A 22137-nucleotide genomic window follows, 5' to 3' on the forward strand; every position below is an offset into this window, starting at 1 on the left:
CTAAGGCTGCCGTGCCTTGTGCCCTGTAAGTCTGATCCAAGGAAGTGAACAGTCCTCTTAGATTCCCTATAGCTTATTGAGGTGTTTATGGATTAGTGAAATTTTAGCAATGCTTAGAAAGGGCAGGGGTAGTTTTGCCTCTGTGCTTTGTTTAAATAAACCCCGTTTTGGTTGTTTGGTAGCTAATTCAAGGACAATTGTAGTCAACATCCAGGAAGCATCTCCCGGGATGCTTTTTTGCCTCTATAGGATCTCAGCAGTGATTTGCTGCAGGAGTGCTGGGCAAAGGGCTGTTTGCTTTTCTGTACTTCTGTTTACACAATGCTAGAGCTGGCAAAGGTCGGACTCCCGCCTTACCTGTGAGCCAGGCCACACACTACACTGAGTAAAGAGACTAGGCATCGTGGTCATAATCACCATTCATTCATCCCCGAAGTATAGAGCCAGGGATGTTAGGTTAATTCCATCTCCTAACAACAGCCTGGTCAGACCAGTGTGATTGCTCTCTTTGAAAAGAGCAGGTAGTTATCGTCCCGGGGCCACATAACCAATGTGGATAGAAGAGCCATTCACCGTGCCACCAAGCACTGTTGTTGGGTAGTCTTCTTAACCTGCTACCTTTCAGGCTCACCACAGACTGAGAGGCCACAAAGACACAGAGGAGAAACGAGGAGACTGTCATCTTGAAAACTTTTCTTCTTCCGATTGTGTGCCTGAGGTTGATCTCATCAATCTCCTTACATCTTATTCTTTGGGGCAGGCTCTCTCAATCAAACCCAGAGCTCACGGATCAGGCTTCTCTAACTAATCAGCTTGCTCTGGGGTTTCCCGCTCTCTGCCTTCCAAGGCTAGAGTTACAGGTGGATGGTTTACATGGATTCTGGGGATCTGAATTCCTTGGGCTTGCATAGCTTTAACCATTGAGCAACATACTGAGCCCAGGCACCACCTGATTCGCCGCTCCCGTTCTCCTCCCACCCTCGCGCCCTTTAGAGGACTTCTTTTTGGTGGCAAAAGGACAGAACGGGTTTATATACTGTCAGAAGCTCTGTTGCTATCCTGGTGACCAAGTAACTGACGCACTGCTGAGACCCCTCAAAACATCTGTGCCAATGTCAGTAGGTTTGGAAGCTGGTGTGCAAGGAGAGAGGCTCTTCTGGAAAGCTCTTAGGATATTCATCTTCCCTCATCTGTACGGATGGACACAAGGAAACTGGATAGACCCAGGGAACGATGTGTGGACAGCAGTGCTCAGCACCGACTATGAAGAGCTTGTCCTGAGCCCCTTTCCCCGCTCTGAGCGTCTGTCCCTCACCTGGGTGTGCGGGCACGCACATGACCCAATGTCTTCTTTACTTTTCTCTTTTATGTAACAAAATACTTCACAAAAGTGACCTAAGGGGGAAAGGATTAGTTTGCTCTCAGTTTGAAGGTATAGTCCATTATGGTGGGGGGAAGGCATGAAGGCAGGAGCTTGAGGTCAGCCTACAGTCAGAAAGCAGAGAGCAAGGGAGGGGTGTTTTCTCTGTTTTGCTCAGTTCAGGACCCAGCCTGATGAAATGGTGCCACTCACATTTAGGGTGTGTCTTCTCAGATCAATTAACACAATCTTTCTCATAGACATGTCCAGAGAGCTGCCTTCTAGGTGACCCCAGATCCTGTCAAGTTCATAATCAACACATCCTGTTTGCTTAGGATAATCAGAGTTGATGCGTACTTCTCAGGTATAGTCAATTTTCTTCTTATCACTAAAACCTGTCCCACGTTTGACATTACAAACAAAGAGCTGATGTAGAGGCACGAGAGAGAGAGAGAGAGAGAGAGAGAGGGAGAGAGAGAGAGAGAGAGAGAGAGAGAGAGAGAGAGAGAGAGAGAGAGAGAGAAGCTGTAGGACTAGGCAGGTGCTAGAGTTGCCTCTCAGAAGGACAGACCATATATTAATGGCATACGATGTCTCTTTTCATTACAAGTGACCTCTGATTGGATTTACCTATCTATCCATTTATTTTATTGGGACTGGGTCTCATGCATCCCAGGCTGGCCTAGAATTCAAAATGTGGTTAAGGATAACCTTGAACTTCTTATCTTTCTGACTTGACCTCCAGGATGTTCTCTCTCTCTCTCTCTCTCTCTCTCTCTCTCTCTCTCTCTCTCTCTCTCTGTGTGTGTGTGTGTGTGTGTGTGTGTGTGTGTGTAGGCCAGAGGTCAATGTTAGATCTTTGGATGTCTTCTTTAATCATGCTCCATCTACTCTTTTGAGCTAGTGTCTCTCACTGAACCTGGAACTCATGTACTTGAGCTATGCTGGCTGGCCAACAAGCCCCAGAGATTATTCTGTTTCTACTCAACCACACGACACTAGAGTTATGGGTGCGCACACATTTTTATGTGGATATTGGGGATCTAAGTCAGGTCCTCTTTCATGTGGCAAGCACTTTATTGACTGAGCCATCTCCTCAGCCCCTGCCCCCCAGAAAAGATCCTTAAACTCTCTGGATCACACACAGGTCCCTTGAAGCAAGGTATATATATATATATATATATATATATATATATATATATATACATACATACATATATATATATCAGGTGCAAGATATATATTTCCCCTAAGTCATACAATCTTAGTTGTTGTACAGCAACATACAGCAACATGTTACAGTGCTGTAATAGAATGTCCAATGCTGGGAAACACACACACACACACACACACACACACACACACACACACACACACACACGGAGAAGCTTATGCAGTTCACAGTTTTAGATGGTGACTATGTAAGATTGGGCAGACCTGCCTGAATTGTAAGGCCATGGATTTGAGAGAGAACAAGGGCAGGGGGAGTACAAGGAAGGGTTGCTGGGGGGGTGGGGGAGGGAAGGAGGAAATGATGTCGTTATATTTTAATTTTGGAAAAAGAAGGCTTTTTGTCTTCCATGGCTTTCTTACTGTCCTTGTAAAGATGGGAACTCAGAAGTGAGTTTAACAAGGACACTTGGCTGGAAGATCCTGTGTGAGGATCTTTGTGGCTGTGTGGCTAGAAGCCACATAGGCACGTGACAGAGTCTCTTTATATCAACCTGCTCCCATGAGAAGTGACTAAACTGTGAGAGCACTACACTAATGCTTTCTAAGGACAGTGCTCCGTGAGTTAGTCACCTTGCCCTCGGCCCCGTCCCCTTAACCAGCACATGTCTTTCTTACCAGTGTTGCATTAAGCATGCTTCCAGGCCAAAGGTGTTAAGCAGAGGCAGGAGGATTGAAAGGCAAGATGGACTGGATAATATCTGGCATCTGCTATGTCTAGTCACCGTTTATCCTGTTTCCCACACTAAATTGAAAAGGACATTATATATAAAAAGTCCTATCTTACAGACAGGGTTGGAACAGATTGAGTGAGATTCTTATAAGTGGAATGGTAGTGCACAGAGAGCTCATTTCTCAACTCTTGTCCATCTGTCTATTCCTTCCACAAAACCTTTAGACTGATATTCGTGAAATTTCACAAACAAGGGAATGAGAGTCGTTTGAGCTCATGAATTCTTGAGCACCTTATCGAACTTTGATTCTCCGAAACAATTGACTCTGCCTGTAGATTAGCCTTGATCCTGGGAAAGATAACTCTTTCCCTATATTAAGAGGTTAATTCTACCATTCTAGTGTGAATGAATGAAGCTGGTCTATACCAGAGATGGCAGGGTACTGACTAAATTCACACAGGTTCTTCTAGCCAAGTGTCCTTGTTAAACTCACTTCTGAGTTCCCATCTTTAAAAGGACAGTGATAAAGCCACGAAAAGACACAAAGACTTCCTTTTCCAAAATTAAGATATAATGACATCATTTCCTCCCATCCCTTTCCCCCTCCAGCCTTTCCCTGGTACTCCACCACCCTTGTTCTTTCTCAAATTCATGGCCTCCATTTTTTGATTTGACCCTATGTTATACACTATAGAAATAAAACCTTCTCAGTCCATACAATGTTACTTGAATGTACATGAGTTTAGGGCTGACCACTTGTTATTGGATAGGCAGTTGAGGGTGGGGCTCTTATCTAAAGAAGGCATTTCTATAGCTCTCAGCATCCCATAGCTGCCTGAGGTTCTTTGCCTATAGACCTCCCCTGTCCATGGAAGGTAGCCTCTCCATTGGTGTAGTCCTTGTCCAGTCCTGCTTACGCAGCCATGTTGATGAGGCTTCATAAGGCCCATTCTCTGATATTCTAGGGGATGGACACTCACAGTAAACTTCCTGTTTCTCTGACTCTTTCTCTTCTCTACGGCCCTTGACCTTTGATGCAGAGGTTGTGTTACAGATGGTAACTTGTTCTTTGTATTTTAATCCATTCTGGTTTTCTGTAATTGTCTCTGTCTGCTGCAAAGAGACGTTTCTTAGATCGGGGTGGGATCTATATTTACATGTGGGTATAGATATTTAGAATGTAAGTAGGAATTATTCTGGTTTCGGCAAGTGACAGTTGTAGACTCTCTCTCAAGATCCATTTTCACCAGCGTCTGGGAGCTGGCTACTTGGTTCCCAGTACCAGGCATGATCTCCCTCTTGTCGACTGGATTTTAAGGTCAATTAGAGATATGCTGGGTTCTGCAAAGGTGTGTGAGCCTCTATTGTACCCTTAGGGATTTCCTGCCATGGTGGTCACATTGTTTTAGTTTATAGGCATCAAAGCTGGCCTGAACACTTTGACGGCAGGTCCTGATACCACAACAACCTATTTTTAAATGCTCATTACTAAGTGAAAAAGGCTGAAAAGGTCATATGCTGATTATGGTTACATTGTGATAATCAGAGGGGTATAGATGTTGGTGATGCAGCAGTTAAGAGCACTGGGTGCAATTTCAGATGACCCAGGTCTGATCCCACTCACCCACATGGTGGCTCATGACCACCTATAACTCCAGTTTCAGGGAATCTGATGTACTCTTCTGGCCTCCTTAGGTTTCACACATGCATGTACTGTACAAAGTACACACTGGCAAAACACTTGTACACATAAACTAGAACAATATATTTTTAATAAAAATAGTATAAGTGGTAACAAAAGATGCTCAAATAATCTTCTTCAGCTCTTGAATTATAAAAGAAACAGAAGGAACACTGGAAAGACTACTCAGCCTTTAAAGGCTAGATTCACAACCTAAAGTATTAAAGAATCATAAGGAAACCCTGTTTGTCTGCAAGAAAAAATTACCGTCTTTAGTATGTCTACACAACAGACATCACCACATGTATCAGAACAACCAAACCCAGAGTACTAACAGCACCCACATGCTAGTGGAGGCGTGGATAGAGTGGTAGGATCCGGCCTTTGCTGGTAGGAATGCAAAGTGATTCAGCTACTTTAGAAGATAGCATGGGGAATTCTTTTAAAACTGAATTTATTCTTGCCACTTAGTCCAGCAATTGCATGTCTTAATACTTCTCCAAAGGAGTCCATAACTTATCTGTATGAATAGCCGAATACCAGGTACTTTCGGCTACCTTATTTACAATTATCCAAAATTAGAAGCAAAAAAAAAAAAGATGTCCCTCAGTAGGTGAGAGGAAGAGCTGTGGTGTCTCAGACATGGAGTGTTCGGGTGATGAAGGGCATGAGCTTCTAAACCATGGAGAGAAACAGGAACCTCACCCCTCATCTCCCATGCCCTGTGTGTACTATATCTGGGTATACGCGTGTCAGTGCATGTGGAGGGCTAAAGTTGATGTCAGGAATCATTCCTGGTTTCTTTTGCACCTTAGTCACTGAGGCAGGGTCTCTCCGTCAAATCCAGATCTTGCTGATATGGCTCACTGGCCAACCAACTCTGGGGACACTGTCTCTACTTTTTAAGGCTGGAATCATAGGCAGACTGCCCACCTGCCCAACATTTATGTGGCTTCTGCGATCCAAACTTTTCCCCTCAGTCTGTTGTGACAAACGCTTTAACCATTGAGCCATCTCTCTACCTATGTGACAGAAGAGAAGGAGGAATCTCAAATATATATTACTATACACATATATACATATATTATATACATATATATTACACACACATGTATACACACACACACACACACACACACACATATATGAAAGATGCCTAACTGTAAGAGTAACATACGTGCAGTTCCAACTCTGTAACATTCCGGAAGAGGCACACCAGTGCAGAGTGTGAACAGATCGTGTGTTGAGGGGAGGTGGGGATGAGAGGGGTGAATAGCTGGAACACAGGACACAGTGAACTGCACGAGGCTGTGATGGTAAAATGTTACTATACCCTTGTCTAAACCCATAAAGTGCACATCACCAAGAGTGAACCTAGTAGAGAAGTGAGGTTTTCAGGTTAATCAATGGTAATGAAGGGCCACTCTGATGCAGAGGTTGACAGAGAAGGCTACGTGTCATGGTTGGTGTTGTCAACCCGATACAACCTAGAATCATCTGTGAAGAGAGTCTTGGCGAGAGAGGGTCTAGATCAAGTGGGTTTGTGCGCATGCCTGTGGGACTGTCTTGTTTGCCTTAATTGATGGGACAAGACTCAATTCGAACATGGGTGGCACCATTCCCCTGTTGAGCCCTGGACTGTAAGAGTGTACAGAGCTAGCCGAGCACCAAGGAGACATCACTTTCTCTGCTTCTGATGTACTGGTTCCCTTAAGCATTTGCCACTGTTTCCATTGTATCCATATGTTTCCATTACGATAGACTGAAACTTGGGATTGCCAGATAAAATAAGTCCCTTCTCCCCACACTGGTTTTTGTCAGGGTAATTTATCACAACAGCAGAAACAAAACCAGGACTCTATGTCTGAGAGTGAGTGGCAGGAATATGGAGAACGACTGTGTCTTCGGCTCAGTTTTGTTGTAAATCTAAAATCGTTGTAAAAGGAGCTGGAAAGATAGCTCAAGAATTAAGCATATTCTGCTCTGGCAGAGGACCTGTGTTTGGTTCCTAGTTCTTAGGTTGGGTGGATCAAAACTGCCTGAAATTCTAGCTCCATGGGATCTGAAACCCTCTTCTGACCTCTGTAGGCACCTGCAATCACATGCATATAGCCAGTGCCTGCACACACACAATTTAAAACAAATTAATCTTTAAGAAGCTGTTCTGAAAGTCTATTAGTAACATACAATGTTTCTCCGCCTCCTCTAAATTCAGGTCTACAGTGTATCTGTTCTCTCTCTCTTACCATATTTGTTACTCCCAAATAGGGTCCTAAAAATAGTTTCCTTGTAATTTTTTTGTGTTCAAAATTTTTGTATGTGTGTGTTCATATGTATGGGTGCACATGGAGACTGGACAACAACCTTGGATGCCACTCCTCAAGATACTGTCTACCTCCTGTTTTTGAGACAGGATTGCTCACTTTTACCTGGAATTTGCTAATTTGCTTAGGATGGCTGCCCTAACCTGCACAGTGCCTATACTCTATCTCCTCTGCTGTGTGTGGGAGTGTGTGGTGTGTGCGTGTGTGTGTGTGTGTGTGTGTGTGTGTGTGTGTGTGTGTGTGTATGTGTGTAAGGGTGGTGAGAGGCTAACTGGGTATGATTCCTCAGGAGCTGTCCAGCTTGTTTTTGGGGTTGGGGGACAAGGTCTCTCACTGGCCAGCACTCCACTGTCAATTAGACTGGCTGGCCAGTGAGCCTGCTTCTTCATTTTCACTCTGAAGATGGAATTAGAGCCTTGGCATTCTTTCCTGATGTATGGTTGCTCTGAGTCTTTGATCCTGGGCACTTAATTCCTACATAGATTTGATGATAACACATGTGTATACTTGGCTGTCTTTTCATTTATAATTATGCCAAGGGCATCACTTTCCTCTTGTTTCCCAACTGTGAAAGATTCTTCAAAGGCCTCTCTCACTGCTGTGCTAGCATGGCCGGCCCTTTCCCAGTGAGGAACATTTCTGTTGCTTTGTATTTTTCTGTCATATTTTGAAATACCAAGAGTCCAATGAAGCAGAATCTTCTATTCCCAGGGGCTGACTGTAATAGAATTTGACTTCTGCTCATTCCTTTCCTCAAGGAGTGTTGGAAGAAATTGCTTTGACAGGCCTGGGGATGTGGATCAGTTGGTAGGGTACTTGTGTAGTATGCATGAAGCTCTGGGTTCTGTATATAGAACTTCATAAACTGGGTGCCATGGCACATACTTGTAGCCCCGGCATTTAGGAGACAGAGGCAGGAGGATCAGAAGTTCAAGGTCATCCCCAGCTACATAACAAGTTTCAGGTCAAGGGATATATAGAATTTGGGGGAAGGGGGAGGGGGGAGACGGAGGGAGGAGAGGGGAATGATTACTGAGGGAGGATGGTAGACAATTATAAAATTAGGAAAGAGACCATGAAGTAAAATATATACTTAGGAGAATGCTGTTTTAGAAACCCAGGCTGTTTAGATTTTGTTTGCTGGGCTCATAAATGGGGCATAGGTTCATAATGATAATTTGCATATCCACGTGTGTCTATGTGTGTGCATTTAAGTGTGTGGTGTGCACACATGTGTTTGCCCATGGAGGTCAAGGGTCAACCTTGGATATCTACCTCAGTTGCTCTCCATCATACTTTTACTGGTCTGGAGGTCAGTGACTTCAGTCAGTCTGGCTGACCAGCAGACTCCAGGGATCCTCCCGTCTCGAAAACTGGCATGAGTCCTCCGTGTGCCAAGCTTGATATGCACTCTACTGTGAGTGTTCCATTGGTCTCACACCCTGGTTCCTGTACGTATGTTGGACACATCTAAGCTCCCAGGAGCACTCATTTCTCTTCAGCTCTACCTATATACGGTTGGCTCTCCCAGTTTGCAGTTCTGCATTGTAGGACTGACAATGTTCAGGGAAAATTTTTATCTGCACCGAATATCTGTATTGAATTCCATTTTTCTTTGTCCTTAGTCTCTAAATAATACTATAAACAGCTATCTACACAATATTTGCATGTATTAGACATCATGAAATCATAAGAAATGATTTAAAGTATGTGGAAGAAAAGGTGTTGGTTACATGCAAATACTGTCATGTGTGTATGTGTGCATAATCGTGTGTGTGTGTGTGTGTGTGTGTGTGTGTGTGCTGTGTCCACTCAAGGACAGAGTACAACCTGAGCTGTCATTTTGACACAGGGTCTCTGATTGGCCTGTAACTTCCCCAGTACAGTAGTCTGGCTAGATAACAAGCCTCAAATAACTGCCTGTTTTTGCTTCCCCGGGGGGTCTTTTGCATAAATACTCAAGTATTCTGAATTTTGTTGTTCACAGAGGTCATAGCAAGTCCCTCCCCCTCTAGTGATTACATCGTATGTGTCATAGGATAACCTTATCTTCAGGAATACTGAATGACTCTTAATCATTTTCCTACTACAGGATTAGGCAATCCTCCCCTCCCCCACCCACCGGTGGAAAGGCATGGATGCATTGGCTTCTTGGTGGTTTCATTTGTAAAATGAAAATGAATTGGAGCCTCTCCCTCATTGGACTGCTGGAGACTGTTAGAAATAATGCTTACCAAATCACTCAACTTAGCGCCGGGCACACATTAAGTATGTAGTTAAGGTTAGGTGATCTTTAGGATGATAGTTAAAGGCCAAACTGGAAAAACCGAGTGCTTAGATGTCATGGGGCTAGGCAAAGAGAAAGGGACAGAGAGACGTGCCCTAGGGTGCAGGAGGAGGCGGACGCTGGACTGCCAGCGGAGGGGAATCCCTGGAAGGGCATTTTCCCAGCCCGCGGGGACTCTGGGATTTCAGGGCCACACACGCATCTATTCCCGCACAGAAAGCACCCAAACTCCGTCACCTGGTTACCTTTCTAGAGTTTCAGGAGGTATCTGCTTGGGAGGAGGGCGTACGCCTCAGGGTCGCGGTGGCGCTGAATTGAGGACACCTTAGGTAGTTCCCAACCCCAGGCGAAGTCGCAAGCTCGTCTGGGGAGTCCCTGACCCGCAGCCCCCAGTGCCCGCCCTCCAGGATCCCTCCTCCAGGGCGGTGAGATCCAGATCCCAGAATGGCCCTTTAAAAGGCAGTGTCGTGTCCGGAGGGGGCGGGCTGGGGGCGCTGACCCGCCCGCGGCTGGTCCCCTCTCCCCGCCCCCTCCCTCCTCCTTTGGCTCCCTCCCTCCCTGGATCCCCGCGTTGCTCACTCGCTCTCCCCGCGCACGCTCCGTCTCCGTCAGTCCCCTGAGCTGTTCTAGTGCGCGGCGTGGAGCCAGGCAGGGCTCAGGCTGGTGGAGCGACCGGGGCTGGAGGCTGGGAGTGAGGCGCTCACGGCCTCCCCGCGCCATTATCCGCGCTCGCTACGGGCGAGGCCGGCGCCAGGATGGCAGAGATGGGGAGCAAGGGGGTGACGGCGGGGAAGATCGCAAGCAATGTTCAGAAGAAGCTGACTCGAGCTCAGGAGAAGGTGAGTGAACGGTAAACCTGCCACACCTCTCACCCCTACCCCTGGGACCTAGCTGGTTACTTCCGGATGATCACCGCCAAGGAGTCCCCGGGTTTGGTCTCCTTGCAGTTAAGGTGCCCCCCTTCTCCCTACCTGGGCGCCGGCAGGGGAGAGCGCAGCTGTCCACCTTGTGTCCCCCTTCCCCCATCGTTTTGCACCTTCGGGCTCCTCTGCAGAAGTGGAGGCCCACGCTCCGGTTTGATCCTCGGACGCGGGGTCCATTCTTACCCTACCGTGGGGTCCAAGGGTCAGGAGGCCGGGAGGTGACCCCCAGCCTTCCAGACCCAGGCGGGCAATCCAGGCGGGGCTTGTATGGGGGTGGGGAGAGCCTGTCTCCTCGCCCCTGGGGCCGTTCGCGTCCCAGACTTCTAAGGCTATACTTTCTTTCCCAGCTGGCTAGTGCGTAGTACGCCCACTGCCCTCTTTTTCCTACTGCCTTTCTACCTTAGTCCCAGAAGGAGGGATCGCTTTCCTTTTTCCAAGAGGTGCCTGAGGCCTAGAAGGTCCCGCCCAGACCCGCCGGGTAGCAGATTCTGCACCCCTCTCCCCAACAGGGCTTTGGCGGTTCCTGCCGCTGGAGAGAGTGGTGGTGGGAGCTCAATGCTATCCGGTGGCCCAAAGAGGGGTGTGGAGGGCGCCGCGGGAAACCCTATCCCCGTGGTTTGAGAGTATTCTGGGGTTTTTGCAGGGGAAAGGATCAGAGCTTCCTGGGACACCCTGACTGTGCAGGAAATGCAGGGATTGGGGGTGGGGGTCCTTCGCTGGCCTGCCTTTTACCCCACGCCGTCCCTGGCTTATTGAATTGGATCACGCCAGCTGCTGACGCCACTTCCCCTGCCAATTCCGACTATGAAATCTGAGATTGTACAATCTGTGCTTCTGCCAGGGATAGCCCCTCACGGCTCTTATCTGGGCCGGGGCCTGGTGGGGACAGGGACAGGCTTGTCTTTTTTCTGCCGGTCTTGAGCTGTTTATAAACAATGACTTTTGCAGCTGAGCGAGCTCCCCAAGGGTGCAGACACGTGATGGGGGGGGGCGGGTAGATCTTCCTTAGAGCCCTACTCCTCATCCTTGTGGTTACTAGCTAAGAAGAGGGTTACTGTGTCTGGGAAGGCTCTTGTTAATCCCCTGATCTGGCCAGCGCTCCTTTCCTCATCCAGCGCATCCAGGAGGAAAGGAAGGAGAGAGAGAGAGAGAGAGAGAGAGAGAGAGAGAGAGAGAGAGAGAGAGAGAGAGAGAGAGAGAGAGAGAGAGAGAGAGGAGAGACCTGAGTGACCCAACTGGAACAGTAGGCAGATATAACCACCCTGGCTCCCAGTGACCTAGTAATTTATCTAAGGTGCCTAGAGCCTGTTTCCCACTCCTAAAGGAATTAATTGAATGGAAATATTGGGAGTAAGCTGAGACAAGCTCCCTACCCCCACCACAGGAAACACCACTTCATTATGGCTGCTCATTATAGCCAGTGCGCACCTCTTTCCAGATGCATTTGTTTGTCCATCTGTTTTTGGCAGTAGCCTCCTTGATGCAACTCTGGGAGCCACGAGCATAGGCTATGTTCCTTTCTTGTAGATGGCCCGGTGTCACCGAGCCACTGAGCTGCCATCTCTCTTTTCAGGGCCCGCTCAGAGGCTTTGGACAGTTGGCTGACAGCTGGTTGGCTAGGGACCACGGCTGTGGCCAACAGCTGGCCTTGGCTGAGCCTGGACTTCAGGGACCTATACTCGTCTTTTGCCACGTTTGCTCTCTGTCCAGTGGGCATTGATTAGGGACCCTTTGCACAGGGGAAGCCAAGACAGACTGACAGACATCCTGAGACACCGGCCTGTTTCCCATCGTCTCCCTCCTTGGCCTGCTTCAGGGCCTGCTTCAGGAAGCCCTGTGCCTTACCTAGATGCTGTCCTCTTCCGTTTGTCTTTCTGCCACTTGGAATCTACATTGGTCACAGCTTGGGTCACCGATTGGACTGACTCTCCAGCATCTTCTGGTGGTGGTCCAAATCCTATTCAATGGCCACTGCTAACCGGACCTCAGGTCCCTTGTCTTACAAGCAGTCCTGATCCTGGATCTACTTCCTTGGTCAAACTAGCCACAGGGCAATTTTAATCTTTTTATTTATATCGTCACCAAAGGGTGTTTTCTGAGCAAGGGTAGCTAGCATCTGCTATGGTGGAGAGCACAGAGACAGTTGGGGAGATGGCTCAGTTGGAAAAGTGTTTTCCACACAAATATGAAGGTCTGAGTTCCATTCCCCCGGAACTCGCATGTGAAGCTGGGAGCGGAAGTGCTGTGAGCTGTGTGATCCCAACTCTGGGATCACACCCTAGTGATAGGAGTGAGCTCCAGGTTCAGCGAGAGACCCCGAGAGACTCTGGCCTTTGCACGCATGTGCACGCTCAGAGACAATTAGAAGAAAGCCTTCAGTGCATCTGCATAGGCAGAAGGCCCCATTCCCTCCGTTGTTTTTCTTCTTCCCAACTTCTCAGCCTTGACATCCATGGAGACTCAGTGACAAGAGAGGCCAGTGTGCCCTCTAGTGTCATGGGGTCCCATGTGGGTCATAGAGCCACCTTTCCGCTGTCTTCCCTAATGGGTTTTGGGTACCTTTGATTCATCTGCCTCCTTGGGTTTTGAGTACCTTTGATTCATCTGCCTCCTTCACGGTCCTGGGCAGATCTGTTTGTACCCCTCTTGTGTCTGGCTCTGATGGGTGTTTAGTGGATGTTTATGAATGAATTCGGGTATTTGGGTGCTTGATCTGGGAGCCCTGGCTGGCCCAGACCAGGGAGTTAGCTGCTTGTGCTCTCCTCTACTTTCCTGGTTGCACACATGCCAGCTGCCTTGTCCTAGGTTGAGTCCCTGCATGCTGCTTCAGGCAGGAAGCGTATCATTCAGGCCTCCATGGGACTTATTCAGTACGGCTGCTGTATGCCCGCAGAGAGCAAGTGTGCCTATGCCCATGGACTTCATGAGGTCATCATCCCATTGCATTTGGCTTAGCTGACCCTCTATAAATGACTGTGTCCATTTTTGGGCCTCAGAAGGGTGGCTCGGCAAAGCCAGTTTAGGGTGGAGGCTGGGTCAGATGACAGGAGGATTAGAGGTTGGCCAGCAGGGGCCGTGGGGGATGGGGTGGTTGGGGAAAAGGACAGCTGGGGTGGGGGTGTGGAATCTTTGCCTGCCCTAGTCCAAGGCCTAGGAGTCCTCAGGGGAGAGTGCACGAGGGAGGCTGGGCTTCGCTCTCACAGTATTGGGCCAGCAGTTGAGCACAGGTAGAAGGTCTTGGGTTATGGTGGGAATGCACAACTAGGTAATCTTCCCTTGACTGTGGCTGTCCTTGGGCATGCTTGGAGGGGTGCGAACAAGAGCGTTTGGAACCCCAGTGGGAGTGGGAAGTCCGGGGCTGTCAGTGCACAGCACATCTCTGGCCTATGGAGCAGATGCTTAGCAAAGAAAGGGGCAGCCGCTGTCATCCGTAAGACCCTGACCCATGGCGGTGAACTGCAGCATCACGTCAGTCGCTGATATGCCGCCATGACACAAGGCGAGCCATTGCACTGTGCTCCTCTGCGTGGTCAAGCTCTTCCCACGTGGAAGGCACATCAGACTTCTTAGTATGAGCTGGGTATGAACATAACGCTTCTGGTAGTGACCCAAAGAGTAGCTTGGCTCCCTGGAGGAGCGTATGTTTGTTCCCTTTAACAGAATGGGCTTTTGCTGCATAATCCTGACTGCCTGCTCGAATCACGTAGCCCTTGCAACTGAGGTCATCCGGGTCACTGGTTTTACTTACACCGGCGTCTCTCCAGTCTGAGGACCCAGGCTAAAGCTGCTGTGCTTCATGAAAGGCATCTTCAACATCCCCTTTCTATCTCTGTATTTCCCTCTACCCTGGAGATGGCTGGACCATCTCTTTTCCTCCTTCTGAAACTCTCCGCACCGGGCCTCTCTCCTTGAGCTTGGGCAGGCTCTGCTGAATCTTCCAGCCTAGATCAGATTTCCTGAAAATTCTTTATGTAAATGGTTTCTATTCTCTGCAAGGTCCTGCATCCTGTGTGGGGTGTTGGGTACTTGGGAGTGGGGTCAGGAGAGATGCTCTGGAGACACTGGGCTCAGGAAAGCGTTGAAGAGCTGTGAGCGTGTCCATGGGGTCTTCCTGAGCCCCGCCTCCAGGCCTGGCCGCCTCAGAACTCTACTGGCTGTGGCAGGTAGAAGCCAGGTAATTGCTATTATCTTGGGGGATGGTAGACAAGGGAGAGCCTGCTGGATGCTTAGAACACAAAGGCCTGGTGAGGTACAAAGGGCTAGAGAGGATGGAGAGAATTTCAGTGCCATGAGAGGGAAGGCGTGGCTGGGTAAAAATGAAGTTGCATGCTGGAGTGGGAATCTCTGCCCCCCCCAGAAGTCCCCCAGCCGCAGAGGCAGACCACTTTCCCCACTGCCTTGCAGTTCATCTTCTGAGGTTCCCTTTCCACCCTCCTGCTCTGGCTTCTGCACTGGCGGCCTTGGGTACATTCTTTCCAAGTAGGGAAGCTGGGACAATACTGAGAAAGTTTCAGTCCTCTGTTGCATATAGCTCATCCCCTGAGGTAGATTTTCTATCCTGTATATCACCCTGGGTGGGAGCAGAGAGCATGGGGCCTCTAGGTCCCCCTGACTGGCTGCAGGACCTTAGTCAGGTGGCAGGTCCTTCCTGACCTCCCCACCGCCCTACTGGGCGATAAACTGGGGATAACAACAGCTCTCTTCATAGGCATGATTGATTGTGAAGAACAGAAAGCCTTTGACAGATGCATGGCTATATAGTACATGTTCACTACATGTCAGCTAAGAGGTAGACTGATGCCACAGAACCTCCTTGGAACCCTCTTTCCCTACAAGGCTCACTACTCAGATCGCTCCCTGGGAGTGTCTATTATAGGCCTCTGTAGACAGCTAATCCCTGCTGAGCTGTTAGCCGGTTAGGGCTTAGGATAACAGTCTGTGTGTGTGTGTGTGTGTGTGTGTGTGTGTGTGTGTGTGTGGTGTACATGCACACGAATAAGTGTTGTGCAGAGAGGCAGTCTTGAAGGTAGAAAGCTTGTACTTTGAATCAGAGTATTTTAGAGTTAACTCAGCTCCACTAATAAACTAACCTGAGTCCTTTCTCTGTCTCTTGACACTGTTGGCATGGTGATGAACTTGCACAGGATGGGACACATAGCGCCCACTGTGCGCTAAGCACCCTAGCTGGAGACATACCTGGCTGTCACACAAGTGGCCACAGCAGGAGTGTGTTCCATTTATGGAGACCTATGCCTGAGCTTGGGTCTTTAGGTGTGACTACAGATGCAGGTGGCTGGCTAGATGGGAAAGGCTAGGGAGAAATTCTGGTCTCCAGGTGAGAAGCCACCTCTGGTAGTGGGGACTTCCTGGTGGATGTCTGGTGTGTTGTGTTTTCCTAAAAGCTGCCTCTTTGGCCAGCTTCCACCAAGTCTTAAGAATGCAAAGAAAAGGATACTAATCCTAAAATGTTATACCACAGAGGGACAGGCTAGGACAGATGTGTGTCTTGGCTTGGGTGTTTGTGCAGGGCCAGGTGGGCTGGGGTGCCCGTTCAGAGCAGACTTTGGGAAGCATGGGAGAGGCACCTCAAAATGCTACCAAAGGTGACTGCAGGGGTCCCACACAGGCAATGTTGCAGTGGATGATCACAGGCTGAGTCATCGCCCCATAGCAACACTGTTCTGTCCTTGGGCAAATCACGGCAGTCTCTGTAACCTCAGGCTCCCCTTCTGAAACCGGGTTAATGAAACCTGCTTCCTCAGAAAGCCAGGCCTCTAAAGCCCCCTACAAGAGGTTGCCACCTCCTAATTTCATATGCCATTTAGCCATTAAGGGGCGGGGCTGATTAATGGAGAAGAGAAAGGCTGCTTTTCCTGCCCAAGGGAAGCTTGATCTAATATCGTTAATAATAATAGCCACGAATCATAACTACCTACGTCCTGCCATCATTGTTGCAGTGTTGTGAGTCCCAGTGAAGAAACTAAGGGGCCGGTAAGGTGGCTGGGGAAATAAAAAGGCACTTGTTATCAAGCCTGACCTCCAGCGTTCTATCCCAGATCCCTGGGGATTCCATAGGTTGGAAGAAGAGGGCCGACTTCCACATACGTGCCATGGTACATATGCTCACATGCACGTGTAGGTACACATGAATGAATGAATGAACGAACAAATACACAGATGTAATAAAATGTATTTTGAAAAGAAAGAAAAAGATGCTTGGTCCTGTGGTTGACATTTCAGACTCTGTCTCTGGCCCAACCAGACTTGTGGGTGACCACCTACCTCTCTTGCAGTAGAAAGGAGAGGAGACATATATAGGTGAGGTGGACTTTAGCCCCTGAAGCACTTGACCCTTAATTAAGATGTAGCCCTAATCCCACCTGGAGTGGAAGTTTGTACTGTTTGGTAGGTGGTGGAGGCCTGCGTTTCAAGAGCAAGACTGAAGGTGACAACTCAGCCTCACAATTGGTGCTGGAGGCCAGAGAACCTTAGTCTTGGGAACGAGGTGTCTCCTGGAACCCGGAGCTTGCTGTGCATGAGACCCCTGCGTCTGCCTCCTCCAGTGTCGGAGTTACTGGTGCGCAGTGCTGTGCCCCGGGATTTACGAGGAAGCTCGGGACCTGAGCTCTGGACCTTACACTTGCATTCGCTTGATTGAGTCATTTCTCCGGCTCTGAAACACTTTTTACTCTAAATTATATACGGTGTATTTTATTTTCCATTATTTCTACAAAATTCCTCTTAAAATCACTGAGATACTAGGTTTTAAAAACTGTTCTAGGGAGGAAACAGCTATGCTGTTGACCCTATAGAAGCTAGAAGTTATTTCTCCGCGCCTGGCACTGCGCCCCCTGTGGCCTGGGCCTGGCACTGCACCCCATGTGGCCTGGGCCCAGGCTGCAGAGTAAATCCTGTCTCTATTCTCAAGGGCAAGGTACTGCCTCCTGCCTCAGTGATGTCTAGACCTCCAGCCCAGCACACAGAAGGTATTTTAAGCATGAAATCATTCCTCAAGGTCCTTAGAAAATGGATTTGAGGATACCCAGGGTGCCAATGTCCAAGTCTTCCAGCGGTCAAGCGTGTTACATAAATTAATGTAATAGTTGCATCAAAACTAACTACACACATCTTCCTATATGTGCCAGCTCTCTCTAAATGGTTTATGGTGGTCAATTTGGTGCGAACACATGCTACTCCGTTTATCATTCGGATACAACAGCAAGCAAAACCATCTGTGTGCGTTCAGACACCATTTTGCCTTTTGAAATGTTTTTGGTATTCAGTTTGTTGAATCTGGGGTTGTGGAATCGGAGGACCAGTTTGCCTATTGATAAAGGATGTATGGCTTCTGACACCAGGGGACAGTGCTGATGCCTGACAGGCCTGGAGGCTGTGTTTCGTGGTGGAGAAACTCACTGCAGGACTGGGGTTATCCCACTCTACTCTGCCACAGTAGGCTAATCTAGGCCTCCCTTCCTTCGTGGTCAGATGGATGAGTAAATAGCTTAGGCATGTGGTGGAGTCAAATCTCGGCAAGTGGCGCAGATCTGCTGCCTGGTCAGATGGTTCTCGTGGCTGGTCAGGGCGGTGTGTGTGTGAGTGTACGCATGTGCGTGTGCATGTGTGCGTGCATGCCTGTGTGTCTATCTGTCTCTGTGTGTGTGGTGTGTGTGTCTGTGTGTATCTGTCTGTCTGTGTGTACGTGCATGTGTGCCTGCCTGCCTGTCTCTCTCTCTCTCTGTGTATGTGTCTGTGTGTATCTGTGTGTGTGTGTGTGTGTGTGTGTGTGTGTGTGTGTGTTTGTGTGTTGTGTGTTGGGGGGCCATTGCTTGCTTTTAGGTCAGATAACAAACAGGACCTTGGTCCTCAGCAGAGAAATGCCCTATATGAGCAAACTTACAAGAGACAGACGTACTGGGCTGTATGGACCAAGGGCTGGGGCAGTGTGGTTTGCTAGGCCTGAGATCTCATCTTGCAGCTACTGTCTCCATCCTTAGAGGTGGTTCTTAGGCTTTTTTTTCCTTCCAGACCCTGAACTTTTGTCCTACTCCCTGCCCCAGATCCCAAGTTTCACAGCAAATGGATTGGGGTCACAACATGGGGCTTGAAGTGAGCCTCACACTGTCTCCGAGTATTTCTGTGTCCCTAGTGTCCTTGGGAAGGATGCCCAGCTGCATCATCTTCCCGCTGCAGCGTGAGGGCCCTGCACTATGCTGAGCCCCAGGTCATCATGGGAGTGAGTGGGTGGCCACAGACAGCAGCTACTACCGGTCTAGTTAGGGAGGTGTCCCCCCTGTCAGAGTTGCTGCACGTCCCAGACCTTTCATTCTACCACAGGCTCTGCTCCTTGTACCACCACCCTGGCACCATGTCGGGACAGCCCCTGCGGACTCTTCACTTTGTATGCATCACATCTGACCTCAGTTAAAGTCTGGGGACAATGCAGCTCACTTGGTCTGAGGCTCTTTCTCTCACTGAGCATCTGGCCATTATGGGACAGGAGGCTGAGCGTGAGGAGCTGCCCACCTCTCACAGTGTCCCCTCAGGTCTGGATGATCTGCTGAGGCTGCGGAGAGAAGGGAGACCTGAGCTGAGCTCCAGGGCAAGGTGCCAGGTTCCAGGCAGTCGTCAAAGTAGACCTCTTATGGCTTGTTTGAGACGGAAGTTAATGCAGTTGGGGAGGATAAGGCCTAAGGCTGAGAAGAGATAAATGGAGGCCAGCTTGGGGAGGTAACTGGCTTTGCCTCAGACTAGGGCTGGCTTGTGCTAGCATGTGCGTGCGCATGTGTGGAGGTCAGAGGTCAACTTCAGGACTCTGTTCATCTTTCTTTAAAATTAACTTTTTTTTTTTTTTTTTTTTTTTTTTTTAAACCACAGGTTGTTTTTTTTTTTTTTTTTAAGATTTATTTATTTATTATATATAAGTACACTGTAGCTGTCTTCAGACACACCAGAAGAGGGCATCGGATCTCTTTACAGATGGTTGTGAGCCACCATGTGGTTGCTGGGAATTGAACTCATGACCTCTGGAAGAGCAGTCGGGTGCTCTTAACCGCTGAGCCATCTCTCCAGCCCTTAAAATTAACTTTTAAGTTCATGAATTAATCTAGAACTTGTATGTGTGTGAGTGAAGGTTTGTGTCAGGGGTGTGTAGAGGTTTGGAGATAACTTTTGGGAGTTGGTTCTCAACTTCCACTTTGTTGAAGATGAGTCTCTTGTTTCTGCTGCTCCTATGTGTCCTCCAGGTAGCCAACCCATGACCTTCCAGACACTTCTCTGTTCTTTTCTCCTCTCACTGTAGGCATGCTGGAATTACAAATATACATTACTACATCCGTCTGTCTGTCTGTCTGTCTGTCTGTCTGTCTGTCTGTCTGTCTGTCTATCTATCTATCACTTTATCTGTAACTATCTATCATCTATCTAGCAGTCTATCTATCTATCTATCATCTATCTATCTATCTATCTATCTATCTATCTATCTATCTATCACTTTATCTGTAACTATCTATCATCTATCTAGCAGTCAATCTATCTATCTATCTATCTATCTATCTATCTATCTATCTATCTATCTATCTATCACTTTATCTGTAACTATCTATCATCTATCTAGCAGTCAATCTATCTATCTATCTATCTATCTATCTATCTATCTATCTATCTATCACTTTATCTGTAACTATCATCTATCTAGCAGTCAATCTATCTATCTATAACTTTATCTATCTATAACTCTATAACTCTATCTATCTACTATCTATCTATCTATCTATAACTATCTATAAGATCTATCTATCTATCTATCTATAACTCTATCTATAAGATCTATCTATCTATCTATCTATCTATCTATCTATAACTTATCTATCTATAACTCTATCTGTAACTCACTCTATCTATCTATCTATCTATCTATCTATCACTCTATCTGTAACTGTATGTATGTATGTATGTATGTATGTATGTATCCATCCATCCATCCATCCATCCATCCATCCATCCATCCATCCATCCATCTATCTATCTATCTATCTATCTATCTATCTATCTATCTATCTATCTATAACTCTATCTGTAACTCACTCTATCTATCTATCTATCTATCTATCTATCTATCTATCTATCTATCACTCTATCTGTAACTGTATGTATGTATGTATGTATGTATGTATGTATGTATGTATGTATGTATCCATCCATCCATCCATCCATCCATCCATCCATCCATCCATCTATCTATCTATCTATCTATCTATCTATCTATCTATCTATCTATCTTGTCCAAGGGTTTCAGGTGGCTATTGCCTTTAACCACGGGCCCATCTTCCTGGCTTGCTCTCATCTTGGTTTTTTGAGATAGGGTCTCGCATGGTTTGGAGCTAGTAAGCCATGTGGCTGCCTAGTGAACCCCTGGGAACTGCCGGTCTCTACCTCCCAGAGCTGGGGTCATCAGTATATTCCAGTGCATGGGCTTGACACTTTTACGTGGGTTTCGAGGATCAAATTCAGATTCGTTTGCTCTTGTGGCAAACACCTCACCCGTTGACCTGCGCTCCTAGCCTCCCAGGTCAAGCCCTTTAGCCCCCTTCCTCAGGTGCATCCAGAAACATTTTATCTCCCCAGCTTGTGCTCTCCCAAGTATTCAATGTTTTGGTGTCTCATTGACTCCAGGCACAGGGACCTCAGGATAGCTGGGGAGAGGAAGTGGGCTCTTCATTCCCAGGGGGAGTAGCTTTGGCCAGAAAGAAGCTATTTCTGAGAAGCCTAAGGGCTTGGGTCAGGTGAGGCTAGTAGGCAGCCTCCTGTATGTTTGGTTCTGCTTATGCCTTCTTAAAGGCCTGTTGGAGAGGTGTGACGGTATAGGGGCAGGAGGTGTGTGACGAGGGGGTGGCACAAGTGGTTCTGGTGAGCAGGAATGTCAGGACCCATTCACCTTCCTTAGCCATTGACGTAGAAAGGCTTGGGCCTGTCTCTCACTCTTGGGTCCCGTTAGCTGTGACCATGCCTGGCTCTCGATGCAGGTCTGGGGGAGGAGGGAGAGCGGTGATGCATTCTGTTGTGTATGGGCTATAAAGTTGTTGGCTGGTGACAGGGTGGAGATTTCCATGGCCGCCTATGGTTAGAGGAGCTTTGCCGGGGCTTCAGGGCCGGAAGGGGGATAGGGTGCCAGGGCAACCTTAACAGTTCAACCCCCTTCTAACAGCTGCAGCTTCTTTCTTTGGACCTTTTTCTAAGTTCAGCCTCTCCCTGGGGCTTCAGCCAAGATGCCTGAGCTCTGGCAAACCTGGGCCTCACCACTGAGCCCTGGGCACTGGCCCGATACCCAGAGGCCTTCAGAGGACCCCATTTCCATGCTCTGGATGCTTCTTAGGACTAAGAGTGCACGAGTTATTCTATTCCACGGGACTGGCTCAGTGGTCAGACATGTGTGGTGGGGGTAGATAGGGGCTCTGATTTAGGTGGGACAATGGGTGGGGAGGCCAGGGGATGGGATAAAAGGGAGGAGGGAAATGTAGTGACAACTGAGAGATAGTTGAGAAGCTCAAACTCTCAGAAAGGGGAGAGAATGTCTCCTGCGGATTTGCGCACTCTCTAAGTTCACTTTGCCTCTAAAAAGGGAAAGGAGAGAACCTATACCCCACCCTACCCTGTCCC

General features: G+C 48.1%; 2 protein-coding genes across 23 annotated transcripts in view; one reads left to right on the plus strand and one right to left on the minus strand.

The window, feature by feature from the left end:
- Positions 1-22137, minus strand: part of LOC120098222 (uncharacterized) — a 702255-nt gene that overhangs the window by 373108 nt on the left and 307010 nt on the right. The window lies entirely within an intron of this gene.
- Bin1 (bridging integrator 1) overlaps positions 9023-22137 on the plus strand; it is a 58622-nt gene continuing 45507 nt past the window's right edge. For 17 of the 21 annotated variants that reach the window (XM_006254496.4, XM_006254499.4, XM_006254500.4 and 14 more), the window contains exon 1: positions 10044-10395. In XM_006254496.4, the coding sequence (XP_006254558.2) occupies positions 10312-10395 (84 nt within the window). In that variant the 5' untranslated portion in view covers positions 10044-10311. Of the gene's footprint in view, positions 10396-22137 lie in introns of all 21 variants that reach the window. The other 4 variants (XM_017600832.2, XM_006254505.3, XM_006254504.3 and 1 more) reach the window with 3 other exon arrangements.

Source organism: Rattus norvegicus, chromosome 18, assembly GCF_036323735.1.
Source record: "Rattus norvegicus strain BN/NHsdMcwi chromosome 18, GRCr8, whole genome shotgun sequence".
In the NCBI taxonomy this organism is placed as follows: domain Eukaryota; kingdom Metazoa; phylum Chordata; class Mammalia; order Rodentia; family Muridae; genus Rattus; species Rattus norvegicus.